General features: G+C 55.5%; 2 protein-coding genes across 2 annotated transcripts; one reads left to right on the plus strand and one right to left on the minus strand.

The window, feature by feature from the left end:
* Positions 1-187: 187 nt before the first annotated feature.
* On the minus strand, positions 188-6,712 carry LOC113974663 (cytochrome P450 1A4-like). The gene is made up of 7 exons (XM_027698000.1): positions 6,619-6,712; positions 4,543-5,412; positions 4,196-4,322; positions 3,846-3,935; positions 3,634-3,757; positions 3,102-3,188; positions 188-1,522 (listed from the first exon to the last, which is right to left on the minus strand). The coding sequence occupies exons 2-7, from the start codon at positions 5,389-5,391 to the stop codon at positions 1,216-1,218; spliced, it is 1,584 nt and encodes a 527-aa protein (XP_027553801.1). The 5' UTR covers positions 5,392-5,412; positions 6,619-6,712; the 3' UTR covers positions 188-1,215.
* Positions 6,713-10,578: 3,866 nt separating this feature from the next.
* On the plus strand, positions 10,579-14,697 carry LOC113974673 (cytochrome P450 1A5-like). Its single transcript, XM_027698029.1, has 7 exons — positions 10,579-10,703; positions 11,301-12,170; positions 12,797-12,923; positions 13,465-13,554; positions 13,643-13,766; positions 13,965-14,051; positions 14,280-14,697. The coding sequence occupies exons 2-7, from the start codon at positions 11,322-11,324 to the stop codon at positions 14,584-14,586; spliced, it is 1,584 nt and encodes a 527-aa protein (XP_027553830.1). The 5' UTR covers positions 10,579-10,703; positions 11,301-11,321; the 3' UTR covers positions 14,587-14,697.

Here is a 14,697-nt window from a genome sequence, read left to right on the forward strand (position 1 = left end):
GAGTCAGCTCCCATGGGGATTAAAACTTCCCCCAATGCCACTGGTGTCGCAGCCCACTCATGTCCCATAGGAAAAAAACCTGATGCGAAACATCTAGTCAGATTTTTAAGGATGATAGAGAGGTGTGGGGTGTTTTTTCACCCTAAAAATCATTTCCCAGTGGAATAAGACCAGCAAGAAACTCAAGAAACTTTCAGATAAGCATTTATTGGGTTAGAAATATTGTGTGGTTTCTATCACAGCACATGGCTGCATTCCATACAAGTACAAACAAGCAGAAATTGCTGCTCTGTTTGCCATAAGGCTTCACCTTCCCACTGGCTAAAACAGAATGCAGCATAAGGCACCTTCTGCAGTCCTCAAATCCTTGTTCCTTTAATTAGTCTGGGTATAGAAATCTATTGCTTGATAAGAAAAAACCCTATTAATTAAAAAAGCAGCAAATACACAGTTAGTCTGAAAGCCAGAACTGTCCTACTGTTCCTCTGTCCTTCCTGTCCCTTTTTCCCAGTTCCTTGATATTTTCCAGGCTTTGTGTTAGGAGTTGAGTTAATATCTCAATTTATGAGCAGCATTGCTTATGGACATATTTATTTTTCCTAGTAGTCTGCCATGAAGGACTGGTAGAAACATTCAGGAATTCACTTCATGAGTTAACATTCAAGGAAATTTAGGTGTGTGGGTGCACACAGGACAGGTCCTCTTCAAGTGGGTTCTGGTGCAGCCTTGAGAGCCCTTCAGAAGGCACCTGGAGCAGCGGGAAGCACCCATTCCCATTGGCACAAAGAGCTGAAGGCTTTGGGAAACAGGCTTTCCCCCTGTGAGATAAGGCTGGTCAGGTTTCTCTGAGGTTTATTTATATTTGGATGAGGGGAGTTGTCCATCGCAGCACCAGCTCAGGGCAGAGGACACCCCACCAACATCCCGCCCTGCTTCTCCCACCCCCAAGCATCCTCCTCCCCACCACAGGGCTGCAATCCCCCTGGATCTCTCCAAGAGGCATGAGTGCTGGACCTCTGGTGAATATCCATGCGGGAAAGGGTGATGGAGCTGGCTCCAGGCGCTGCAAAGAGCCCAACAAGGCCGGCTTTATCCCACCCTGCTCCTATCCCCAGGAGAGGAACAAGCCTCCAGTGAAGCAACACAACAAGGGGCTGTGCCTTAGCAAAAGCAGGCTGTCTGGTGCTGAGGGCTGGCTTTCCTTCTTCTGGTGGCTTATGGAGAGCTTTTCACGGGAAAACGCTGCTTGATCTGGAAGCACTCGCACTTCTTGTACTTCATGGTCAGTCCGTACTGAGGGGTGATGTCCACCTCCTCCCCGGGGCGGAGGCTGAACTCCAGCTGCTGCAGCAGAATGGTCAGGAAGAGGAAGATCTCCCAGCGGCCGATGGTCTCCCCAATGCATCTCCTCTTCCCCAGGCCAAAAGACAAGACCTTTTCACTCTCTGTCCTGTTTATCTCAGTCCCCGCAGGGTTGAGGAACCGCTCAGGGTTGAAGGTTGAGGGTTCCTTCCAAAGGTTCCTGGGGCAGAAAAGAGACACATCTGAGGATGCTGTTTTATCATAGAATCACAGAATGGTTTGGGGACCTAAAAGCTCATCTTGTTCCACCCCCCTGCCACAGGCAGGGACACCTTCCACTATCCCAGGTTGCTCCAAGCCCCGTCCAACATGGCCCTGAACACGTCCAGGGATGGGGCAGCCACAGCTTCTCTGGGCAATCTGTACCAGGGCCTCACCACCCTCACAGAGAAGACCTTCTTCCCAGTATCCCATCTAACCCTGCCCTCTGGCAGTGGGAAGCCATTCCCCTTTGTCCTGTCCCTCCAGGCCCTTGTCCAAAGTCTCTCTCCAGCTTTCTTGGAGGCCCTTTAGGCACTGGAAGGGGCTCTAAGATCTCCCCAGAGCCTTCTCTTCTCCAGGCTGAACACCCCCAGCTCTCCCAGCCCGTCTCCAGAGCAGAGGGGCTCTAGCCCATGACAGTTTTCACCCACTGTGATGGGGTCAGTGATCAAAAAAATCTCCTTGCAGAGAGGAGCTTTGCAGTGCTATCTCATTCCACCATCCAAAAAACCTTTGGCAAGCTCTATTCCTGATCTAAAATGCCAACTCTGTGTCAGACTCCATCAGCTCAGTCTATTGAAACCTCTGTTCCAAGCTCAGATTGTGTTTGCCTGTGCAGATACTGGAGATAGATTTAATTCTGCATGCAACCACCAGAGATCCTGCAGTTTCAGCACAGAAATCAGTCAGCAGCCCTTCAAAAAGGAAGGATGGAGACCAGAGGGTTTCCTCTCTTTGATTCCTCCCAGCAAAACTTCCCAATCTGTCCCAGCTTGGCTGCTGGGAGGTGCCAGGTGGGATTTAACAGTGTCTTAGCTGAGAATTTCTGTTTGGATATGGGGAATCCTCTCTGCACTAAGACAGCATTCCCATTTCATGCTCACCAGAGCAGCAGGAGCAGAAGGAATACTGGGAGGTTTCTGTGCTGCTGGGGTATTTGGATACAAATATCTTGAGCTTCTGATCCAAAATACCCAGTCTGCAAACCACCTTCTGTATCAAGCCTTAATCCTTACTCCCCACAGGAGGGACTCTGCTGGGGAGCAGTGGAGAGACAAGATGGGACTTTGGTTTCCAGACCCCCTTTCATTCCCAAAACTGTTTATCAGCAATGGCAACACAAGCCTATCAAGTTTACCGAGAGTCACATCATGACATTCTTCTCCCTTAAAGGGGGAACCAGGCCATTCCTATTGAGCACATCCAGAGCCACCAACCCAGACCACAAGATCTGCTTGGCAGGAGGATCTACTGATTTCTGATTATCCAGCAGCCTGAGCTTCCAGCCCTTGTCCTGTGCATCGAGGGCATCACCACATAAATTGGGTAAGCCCTGGTGTTGGGGAGCTGTGGAACCTGGACCAGCACCATGCCCAGGAGAGCCAAGGCTGAGCTCAGCATCAAATCCATGTGATTTTTGGTTCAATCTGTCTTTTCCTTCATGATCCATTCATCTTTTGGCACAAGGATTAGAGTGATCTTAACACCAAGCAAGCCCATGGCAGCCCAGATGAACACAGGGGGTTTGGAATACTCACTCATCATGATTCACTTGCCACTGGTTGATAAACACACAAGTGTTCTTTGGGATGTAGTAGCCGTTCAGCACCGTCGCTTTTGTTGTGCTGAAGGAAACACGGGTGGGAAGATAAGTTAGAGGAGACCCACAGCTTCATGACAAATCAAAGCCTGGCAAGTCCTTCAATATCCTATTTTTGCTCTTAGGATTGGCTAGAAAATACCACAGACTGTATTTGGGTGATTCAATAGTCTTGGTCATACTCTCCTCAAGCAGAAAAATTCCAGTTTCATTTCACAACTCATGCCAGATGGGTTGGGATGTGTTCTCTCCCAAGGTAGGAGGGAATTATAAAGCCAGAGGCATCTACCATCCCTTTGCTAGCAAATATTTTGCAGTGAAACTACCCTCAAAGCAAAGCATTCAACCCCAGAACAGCAGCAAGCGGGAATATTTCCCCCTAGCAGGAATCAATTCCGAGGTGATTATCTGCCTAAATGGAACCTCTGAAAAAAAAACCCAAAAAAGGTGTCAGCCACTCCAGACCATACCTGTGTGGGATGGTGAAGGGCAGGAAGGAGGAGTGCCTGAACATCTCCAGGATAAAGGCTTCTGTGTAGGGCAGCGTGCCCCGGTCCGACAGCCGCGGTCTCCTCTCCCGGCCGATGGTCTGGTCTGTGGGAGGTGGAGTAAAGGAAGAGGGTTAGGGTCAGTGCTGACCAGAGAGGTTTTGGCCCCAGAGGAAGGTGGTTAGTGGACTCACCTAGTTCTTCCTGGATCTTCTTCTGGATGTTGGGGTATAAGGCAACATACATGAGGCTCCAGGATAAGGCAGTTGCCACAGTGTCAAAGCCTGGATGGACATGGAAAAGGCATTTAGTTACCAGAAGAGGACAGGTGAGTGGGAGTTACAGATCCCACCACTCCAGATGTTTGCCATAGCGTGATTTCCCCATCAGCTGTCACTGAAAAGCTCTGGCCACTGCTAAGGAATGCACCCAAGAGATCAACAGCAGCTCCACACACCCAAACTTGGCCAGGGTCTCACCCCAACAGCTTCACCTCCTGCTTCTGCCTCCAGCACCATGGCTTTACTCTCAGAAACATTCTCACCTGCCCCAAAGAGGTCGTTGACAATGTGGATGATCTTCTCACTGGAGAGCTGGACATGGGTATCCTCCCCAACACTCTTCTCCTGGCAGTGCTCAATCAGCGAGTCCGTGATGTCCCTTATGTGCTCCTGGGGAAGAGCTGGTGGGTCAGGAACATCACAGACACACAGGGATGGGGAAACATCCCCCAACTAGTGCTGGCTCCCGGAGAGCAGATCGGAGTGCTCCAAGGAGCTTTCCTGGGCAAGGTAAGAGGACGAGGGTGTACCCTCTTCCCCACCTTGCCAGGCAGCATCTCTGGCAGATGTAAGCATCTCCACCCACATCAAAGGGCACCCAAGCTCTTACCTTATCAAAGCTGGTGTAATGCTCCTGCACAATTTTTTGCACAAAGGCGTTGAATCGCCTGTTGATGTCCTTAAAGAGCTCCATGGTGCGGCTGGGAAGGTACTGGAGCAGGGGGATGAAGTCAGCAGGGTGGCCAGAACCAGCCACATCCCCAAATTCATTGCCTAGGTTCACCACGCTGAGCAGCTCCTGGTCGTTGTGCTCGTAGCGCTTGCCAAAGCACATGGCACAGATGACATTGGCCACTGAGACCACCAGGTACCGGTTAATGTCAAAGCTCTTCTCCTCCTCCATCACCTGCAGGAACTTGGTGACCAGGTACTCAGCCTCCTTGGAGACGTGCTCCTCCAGCAGGCAGGTGGAGGAGGACGTGGGGCTGGGGGCAACGGAGAAGGTCTTCAGGGCATTCTGGGCCAGCTTCCTGCGGGCTTTCCACACCTCCCCAGAGTCGGGGCTGAAGGCCATGCTCTGCCCATTCGAAATGTACTGGAAGCTGTGGAGGTCGGGGCGCCCCTTGAACTCCTCTCCTTGCTTCACCAGGGCTTGCTTGATGGTCTCCAGCCCACTCAGCACCACCACGGGCCGCATGCCAATCCTCACCTCCATCACGTCCCCGTACTTCTGGCTCAGCTTGGTCAGGGCCAGGTGCGTGTCCTTCCGCAGCTCCAGCACATTCCCGAGGATGGGATAGCCCCTGGGTCCCGGTGGGCTCTTCAGCCCCTTGGGTATGTGCTGCTGGAGGGACTGCAGGAGCAGGAAGACCAGGCAGAAGACAGCAGCCACAATAAGCACCTCGGTGGCTGAGATGGCACCTTGGCTCCCCACCGGCAACATCGCAGCCTTCACCATTGCTGCCAGCAGGTAGAAACCCTAAAGAAGTGAACCAGAGTGTGGGTAAGGGCTGGCATCAGCAAAGGGCTGAGTTCTGTGGATGTTCCTGATGCTGAGACAGGGCACTGAGAGCCATGAAACAGCTCAGGCTGTTGGACCTGTCCATGCAGCACTGGGGGTTTCAAGAGGCAGAAGTTGGAGACCTGTAAAGACTCCAAACGCAGTCACCCATCGCTAAAAGGGGAACCTCAGCCCACCAGAGCCTTCAATGACACCCCTTCCCCCAGAGAAGACCTTTAGACTGGCATGCAGAATCCTTAGTAATAAACCAAAGAGGGGCAGGCATGGAGCACCTCTAGGTTCAGACACTTTTAGCAATGACTGCGCAGGACTGTGGGCAGGAGGGGTGGGCTTCACTTCTGATCCACAGGTGCTGCAATTTTCTGCCCTTTGGGAAACTCCTTCTGCTAAAAAGCAGGGGGTTTGTTAGCCAGGAGTGGAAGGAATAGGTGCACAGCTTTTTCCTCTGCGTGCCGGGGAAGCAAAGGTGCTCTCTTAATCACAGGACCTCTCTTTTCTCCTGCAAACTGTTTTACAGACCGCTTGCCTAGAGGAGAGCTGATCCTGATTTGAGTCATCCTAGCCTCTGCTTGCCAGCAAACTAATCACAGCATTGCCAGGAACCATCCCAAAGTCTGATGGCCACAAAAGATAACCATGGCTGTAGCCGGGGGCGGGGGGCGGCAGGAGGAGTGCACCCTGCTCCCAGCTCCGTTGGAAAGGATGGAATCATAGATTACCTCAAGTCGAAAGGGACTCATAAGGATCGTCGAGTCCAACTCCGAGGTCCTCACAGGACTAAATCCTTCAGAAAACCCCGAGCAGGTGTGGGAAGAGGCTGAGTTTAAAATCCCACCTCCCCTAGGATTTGGCGCCCCACGGGACACCAGCGGAGTGATGATTTTGGGGGGCTGTTGGGGCCCCTGCACTGCAGTGGGTGCAGCCTAGCTGAGACCCCCTCCCAGCCCACGGCAGCGGAAAGACCCGTGAGGGGAGAATTACATCCAGGACCCTCCAGAAACCACCTACGGATAGGTGGGGGAAGGATGCTGCGGGAGATTTGGAGGGTCGGAAAGTGGGGACAGCCCACGTCGGGGCTGTCCATCACTTGGGGGTGCCTTGGGGGAGCTGGAAGCGGCCCCCCGACACCTCTCCACCGTTAGTCAGGGCTCTCCGGGTACTCACCTCGGTGCGGAGCGGAGCCGCGAAGGGGCCCGATCCCGCGGCAGGTGCCCGCTCCCTCCGGCTCCTGCTTTATATGCATCGCCCCAAGCTCTGATTGGTCCGGCCGCCTCCCGTCACGTGACCCCCAACTCCCCAAGAACTCCCCGGACCCCTCCACTGCCCCCTCTCCCTCCCCGGGGGTTCCCCCCACGCGTGGAGTGCGGGATCCCCGCTCCCCCGCGCATCCCTGGAGGGGAGGCTGGGAGGTCGGCGCGGAGAGGAGGAGGGAGGGAGGAAGGGTCCCAATGGGTCGTGGCGTGGGGGTGGGGGGGTGGAGGGGTGTCGGTGCCGCCCGTGGGTTCCAACCCGGGGCGGGCATCGCGTGCGAAGCGGGCGGGATGTTTGGGCAAACCCGCACCGCCCCGGTCACTCCAGTCACGCTACTGGCAGGATCTTAAAGGCGCCGGTCCCGCGCCCCGCGGCTCCCCACGACCCCGCCGGGGGGCGCCCCGGCTCCCCTGGCCCCCCAAAACCCACAGCGTTCCATACACACCCACTCGCGCCCCCTGCCTCGGTGCCCGCAGCCCCGGGGCAGCCCCGGGGTATCCCCGGTGTCCGGAGCCGTGGGGAGAGCGGGAGCGTGGGAAAACCGCCCCGGAACGCGAGGTGCGGGGCAGGAGCGGGGCGGATTGGGGTATTCACCCCTCCACGGGGCTCCGCGAACACGAGAGGATGAGCGTGGACCCCCCGCCGCGGGGCTTAAGCGATCACACCCCTCCGCGGGGGCTTTGCTCATCCCGCCGCCGATGTTCCCGGTACAGCAGAAGCGGGAGTTACCGGCTCCGTGCGTCTCCCCCCACCCCACGCTGCTGGACCACCCCACAGCCCCATCGGGTCCGCGTAGGGAAGAGGCGGCGATGCCGCCCCGGGGGTCACGGCCCCGGCTGCCCCGTCCCGGTTAAAGATTGTCCAGGTTCGCGTGAGAAGCCGCCGTGCCCTTTGTCACCTCTGTCCCCTGCTGACAGAGCGACCCAGGGGGCGAGGTGGGGCTGGGATGGGGCAGAGGGTGCAGCCGGAGGGAGGGGGTCACGTCGGGGGGGATGCTCGGGGGTCCAAAGGGGGTCTCAGGCAGAGCTTGCAGCCCCCATTCCCGGGCCCCTTGGGGTGACAGGTCAGGATCTGCCCTTCAGGCAGGACAAGGGGAATCAGCCCGCACCCCAAATCTCCCCCCCTCCTCCCGCATCCTTTTTCCCAGCCCAGCTGCAACGAGATGGGAGATACGCGAGGGGTGTCCCACCCCGCCGGGGGGTCCCAGAGGTGGCATTAGGGACATCGCGTGCGAAGGGGCTCTGGCCAGACCCGGGAGGGCTGCCCTGGTCACTCACAGTCACGCTACGGGTGGGTGGGGGGGAAATGGCTTTTAAAGGACCAGGGCGGTGGCCCCACGTCCAGGAGCCTGGCCCGGGGTCAGGGCGGCGCCAGAGGAGCTCAGAATCAGCTCAGGATCAGCTCCCCCCCCACGGCTGTCTGGGTGTTGGGGGGGCAGGGGGTCCCCAGCACTGGATTATGTCATCAGGGTCAGCAGGGGTGCATCCCCTCTGCCACAGGATGCCATGTCACCTGCAAGGAGACAGCAGCCCCCTTATCACTTGTGTCCCTCTCAAACAGCCACAGTCATCCCAGCCCTTTCCAGCCACAAGGACTGGGATAGAGGGTGGTTTCCCACCCTGCAAAGAGGAGAGGTTTCAGTTGTGCCACTACAATGTCCCCTTTTGGGGTCCAGGGGACACTGAACAGTGCTCTGACCCCCAGGAGCACACTGTGGGGCATGACCACAACTGTTCCCATGGCTCGGGACACTCATAAATCCCAGGTGGGGACATCTCCAGCACCACGGCACCTCATCCAACATGCGGGGGCACCCTCGCCCATGGCCCCCGGCTGTGCCCACGTCCCTCCCATGCGGGTGTGAGTGTCCACCCCATGTACCTGTGCACCTGTGCAGATGTGTCTCTGCACAGACAGACCCCACGCAAACCTTGTGCACACAGAGCCAGCGCGCACCCATGTGTGTGGACACACTCATGGATGCAAACATTATGCTCCTTACAGACCCATAACCCTCCTGTATGTGCACGTGCTCGTGCACACACATGCCCTGCCACACGAGCACATGCCTGTAGGCACCGTCATCCTCCTGCTCCCGTCTGTCCTCTCACGCACACTCCGGCATGACCAATCCCATGGGATGGCGACCCACGGAGGGAAGTGTGGTACAAGACCCACCAAAGGCAGGGGGCTGGCAGCATTGCCCCGGCTGCTTCACAGGCAGTTCCAGGGATCCAAGGGTTCCGCGAGGGGTGGTGGCTGGGGGTGAGGATGTGGTTTTGGGGGGTGAGGCTGCCTGGCATGCAAGGCAGCAGCTCTTAACGCTGTTCTCATCAGAATGCACCCTGCCCTCGCAGGGCTTGGCAACCAGCACAGAGGAGCCAGGGAGGGCTGGGAAGGAGTGGAAGAGGGCAGGTGGGTCCTGGGGAATGCCTTGGGGGTTCCTGGTTTGGCCCCAGGACCCTCCCCAACTTCTCCAGAATTTTGGGATATGATGAATCAGGAGGGACAGGGGTGAGTTCCCCATCAGCACAAGGCCACCAAGGTCTGAAATGCTGCCAGAAGGAGGGGGAGGTCACTCAGCCCTCTACCCGCCCAACCCCATGCAATGTATCCAGGTAGATCCACAGGGTTGGGAGACACTGGCTGGATCCAGCCTGCCAGACAAGCACTGCTCCTGCAAAGCTGCAGCCTGCCTCCCCAAAAGCATTCCCAAGGGTCCTCCTCACCAGTGAAGCTGGGGCTGGGAGGACTGCAACATTCCTAGGAATTATCAACAGGAATATTAGCAGCCAGGGTTTTGTAACTGTTCTTGCCAATCATTAATGAACAGCGTCAGTGCTATTAATGAGTCCGATTAAACCAGGTGTTGAAAGCCTTTATTAAATATTAGCTCAGCTTTTACCTGGGCCAAATTCCCACTGGAATTTTCGAAGATTGAATGAGACTTCGGGCCAAACCTCAAAGCTCTGCCTCATTCCTGCTCATCCCAGTTGCACTTCCCAAATTCTCTTGAATTTTGCCCCAGCTCAAGCAGCAGCCCTTCTGGCTCAAACATTTCCTGACAAGTGTCACGCTGTTTTGGAGAGGATGAACTGCTTCAGCCTTGCCCTGTGCTGCCTCTTCACTTCTCCTATCTCTCCAGCTCACCTCCTCCCCTCTGCCCCGCCACTCCTCCTCCTCACTGCCTGTTTGCCCCGGAGGAGCCAGGGGAAGCGAGCCAGCTGCCTTCTCACGCAAACCTGGGCAATCGTTAACCTGAGCCTGGCTCTGCTGCTGGCCCAGATGATCCTGCCACCACCAGTCCTAGGACATGGAGGCCTACCAGATGTTTCCCCAGGGGTGGAGAGGGCTGTGGATGCGGATGCCTTGCCACAAATGCATCCCCTCACTCACAGCCTGCAGCTCCCAGCACCTCCAGAGTGGCTGCAGAGGTGACAGCCTCTCTGGGAGCTGGGAACAGTCTGGTCAGCCCAGAAAAGGTTTTTGGGGAAATGCTGGAACCCACACCCCACAGGGAAGCGATGCTGAGAGCACATCCTCCATCCTCCCCAGAGCAGGGCCTAGGGACCCCTTCTTATTCCCTGTCCTAGGGCCCCCCCCCGCCTTCCCATCTCAGGCTCTAGGGCAGGCACCTGCTCTGTGCAGGGGGAAAAGTCACCATTCATGCCCCCCAGAGCCTGTTGGAGGGGAGGAAGGCTCTTCCCTAACTTCTTGGGCTGGCTCCAGCCAAGTTCAGCCCCCTTTGTTAATGGGTAGCTATTTCCAAGGGCTTTTGTGTCATATTCCTCTGGTCACACCCAGTTGTGCAACAAGGGGAGCGCATAAAGAGTCGTGGTCTTCCAGATGACAGGAGGAGAACGGGGTGCAGGTGGCAGGAGAAGTTTCAGGAGGCAGAGGAGGGTCCCTGCTGCTCCCCAGGGTGGGCAGCTGCCAGACATCCTCTGCCTATCTCTGCTGGGAGCCCTGCACAGTAGAACAAGCCCAAGGACCTGCAGGTAGGAGACAATATGTGCGTATGGGTTTGAACGTGGATATAGGACTGGGAAGGTCATATTTGGGTCTCCCCTCCCCATCCCTGCTCACCCAGTGAGCCGTGTGTTCCCATAGAGCAGCCCTGTGGCATCTCCACTCCCCATGACCCCACATGCTGGTGGCCACCCAGCAGATCCAACCTCCTGGCTATAACTCCTCATGGATTTGGTGGTCCTGGAACCATTATTCACTGAGGAGCTGCTGTTCCTCTCCTCCCACTTCCCTAAGCTTTGTTGAGCTGCAGTTTTCTGTGCCTCCTTAAAAGACAGTCTCCCCTGGGCAGGAGCCATGGCTGTGCCAGTGGGTGCTGAGGTCTTCTGTAGGGGAAGGGGTGTCACTCTGGGGGGCTGAGGTCCCCCTTTTAGCAATGGGTGACTGCATTTGGAGTCTTTACAGGTCTCCAACTTCTGCCCCTTTAAACCCCCAGTGCTGCTTGGGCAGGTCCATCGCCCTGAGGTGTTTCAGGGTTCTCGATGCCCTGTCTCAGCATCAGAAACATCCACAGGACTCAGCCCTTTGCTGATGCCAGCCCTTGCCCACACTCTGGTTCACTTCTTTAGGGTTTCTACCTGCTGGCAGCAATGGTGAAGGCTGCGATGTTGCCGGTGGGGAGCCAAGGTGCCATCTCGGCCACCGAGGTGCTTATTGTGGCTGCTGTCTTCTGCCTGGTCTTCCTGCTCCTGCAGTCCCTCCAGCAGCACATACCCAAGGGGCTGAAGAGCCCACCGGGACCCAGGGGCTATCCCATCCTCGGGAATGTGCTGGAGCTGCGGAAGGACACGCACCTGGCCCTGACCAAGCTGAGCCAGAAGTACGGGGACGTGATGGAGGTGAGGATTGGCATGCGGCCCGTGGTGGTGCTGAGTGGGCTGGAGACCATCAAGCAAGCCCTGGTGAAGCAAGGAGAGGAGTTCAAGGGGCGCCCCGACCTCTACAGCTTCCGCTATGTCGCAGATGGGCAGAGCATGGCCTTCAGCCCCGACTCTGGGGAGGTGTGGAAAGCCCGCAGGAAGCTGGCCCAGAATGCCCTGAAGACCTTCTCCCTTGCCCCCAGCCCCACGTCCTCCTCCACCTGCCTGCTGGAGGAGCACGTCTCCAAGGAGGCTGAGTACCTGGTCACCAAGTTCCTGCAGCTGATGAAGGAGGAGAAGAGCTTTGAACCTTTCCAGTACCTGGTGGTCTCGGTGGCCAATGTTGTCTGTGCCATGTGCTTTGGCAAGCGCTACGAGCACAACGACCAGGAGCTGCTCAGAGTGGTGAATTCAGCTGAGCAGTTTGATGCTGTGGCTGGTACTGGCCACCCTGCTGATTTTATACCCCTGCTCCGGTACCTTCCCAGCCGCAGCATGAAACTGTTTATAGATTTCAACAAGTCCTTCCTCAGCTTCCTCCAGAAGATAGTCAAAGAACATTACGAGACCTATGACGAGGTAAGAGCCTGCAGGACTCTCTGCACCAACAGTGTCCCTGCTCTCCTCCCCTCTCTAGCAAGTAGCTTTTCTTCTTGCAGCCAAGAAGCAATGGGTATTGTCTCTCTCTCCAGTCCTCCTTCTCACAGAATCATAGAATATCATAGAATCATGGAATCTCCTGAAGTTGGAAGGGACCCACAAAGATCATCAAGTCCAGCTCTTAGGTGGAGACAGGACACCCCCCGGAAATCCCACCATGTGCCGGAGAGCATTGTCCAAATGCTCCTTGAGCTCTGGCAGGCTTAGGGCAGTGACCACTGTCCAGGGGGGGCAGATTCTGGTGCCTGACCACCCTCAGGATAAAGAACCTTATCCTAACATCCAACCTAAACCTTCCCTGACATAGCTTCATGAGCTTCCCAGCTTCTCCTCCATTCCCTGTGTGATAGGGCCAGTCTGTTGGTTGAACATCTGATCTGTACCTCAGGTTCTTTGGAGAACCACCTCTTTGTTTTCATAGGTGCCATGGGAAATGGAGCATGCTCATATTACCCTGGGCTTCCCCAGCATCAGGTGGGGTTGCTCAGGAACACCCATTCCTCTGCCAATTCTGCTGCATTGAGGTTGTCTCCTCTCCCTCTCAGAACAACATCCGAGACATCACCGACTCCCTCATTGAGCAGTGCCTGGAGAAAAAAGTGGAAACAAACACTGCCACGCAGATCCCTAAGGAGAAGATCGTCAACCTTGTGAATGACATCTTTGGAGCAGGTGCCTCCTCCCACCAGCCCCTCAGCTCCTCAGCCCCTTCCTGTTATATCTCTGTCTGACCCATCTTTGTCCAACACTAGGCACCCAGTTTGTATCTAAGCACTTAATCTCCTGCTCATTGGTCTTCCTGGACCTTCTAGGGATACCTCTAGAGACCAGTTTGAGAAATTAGCCCTGGAAAGAGGCTTCAGGGACAAGCAAAGGGCACAGCTTATAGCTCAGTTGAGGTTCACAAGCCAGGGTGACTTTTCCTGGTTGAGAGAAATGTCTCTGGACTGATTCACCTTTGAGTTACTCTGTGGAAACTCCCCTGATGCCAGAGAAGTTATACGAATCTGACACAACCCAGGAGTGAAACAGGATGAGAGAGCAGGATATTTTAGCGAGGTTTTCTGCGATAGAATAAAACCCCAAGTCTTACTGTGTGTCCAGGCCATCCTCTGCCTTCTTAGCCACCCCAGACTGCTCTGTGTGATGGTTAGCCTGCAAGTCAAGATAGGTATTGTACAGACCTCATCCTCATGCTTTCCTCTTTGCCCAGGCTTCGACACCGTGACAACTGCCTTAACCTGGAGCCTCTCATATCTTGTGACGTACCCTGACATCCAGAAGAGGATCCAGAAAGAACTGGGTAAGCCCATGAACCCCTGTCCTCCAAGGATAAAACCTACCTGGACTGGGCTGACCCCAACCCACTCCCTCTGCTCTGTCTCCTGCAGACCAGACCATCGGCCAGGAGAGGAGACCGCGGCTGTCGGACCGGGGCACGCTGCCCTACACAGAAGCCTTTATCCTGGAGATGTTCAGGCACTCCTCCTTCCTGCCCTTCACCATCCCACACAGGTATGGGCTGAGCTTGCAGAGGAGATCTAGGGACGAGGTGGTCTTGAGGCATTTTATTATGGCTCATGGAGAACACAACTGCCCCTCACAAAACCATCCCTCTGGGACACATCCTTCCTTCAGCGCCATCAGGATCAAACTGACAGTCCCCTGAGGAATCTTTTGGCTTCCCAAACTCTCCATCTTTTCTCTCCCCAGCACAACTAAGGACACAGTGTTGAATGGCTACTACATCCCAAAGGACCGCTGCGTGTTTATCAACCAGTGGCAAGTGAATCGTGACGAGTAAGTACCCTGTGAGGCAGAAAGCCTCCTCAGTTTGCAAACAGGACCCTTCCTGCACAGTTTTCTTCCTGGGCAGCAGTGAGGTCAACCTTCTCGAAGAGAAAAGGGAGCAGGTGAGGGACCTACTTAATTCAGGGATGTTCTTCTTGGCAGTTCCCGCCTTCCAGTGTCCCACCTACACCTGCATCCAGGAGAAACCATCTCAACATCTGATGTTTTCCCTTCCAGGAAACTTTGGAAGGATCCGGAAACCTTCAACCCGGAGCGTTTTCTCAGTGCTGATGGAACCAAAGTGAACAAAGAAGATGGGGAGAAGGTGCTGGTTTTTGGCCTGGGGAAGAGGAGGTGCCCTGGGGAAACCATTGCCAGGTGGCAAGTCTTCCTGTTCCTGTCCACCTTGCTCCAGCAGCTGGAGTTCAGTGTCTGCGATGGCAAGAAGGTGGACATGACCCCAATTTTTGGACTGAGCCTGAGGCACAAAAGGTGTGAGCACTTCCAGGTCAAGCAGCGCTTCCCCGTGAAGAGCAGAAACTGAGCAGTGGGATCAGACATCACCAGGGGGCAAAGACCTGAGTGTCCGTACGATAGAGCTGGGTCTGGTACAACTTTACAGGATGATGTAATAAACTGAAACTATTGAAACTCC

This window comes from Neopelma chrysocephalum, unplaced genomic scaffold (assembly GCF_003984885.1).
Source record: "Neopelma chrysocephalum unplaced genomic scaffold, ASM398488v2 Primary Assembly neopelma1_124, whole genome shotgun sequence".
Classification (NCBI taxonomy): domain Eukaryota; kingdom Metazoa; phylum Chordata; class Aves; order Passeriformes; family Pipridae; genus Neopelma; species Neopelma chrysocephalum.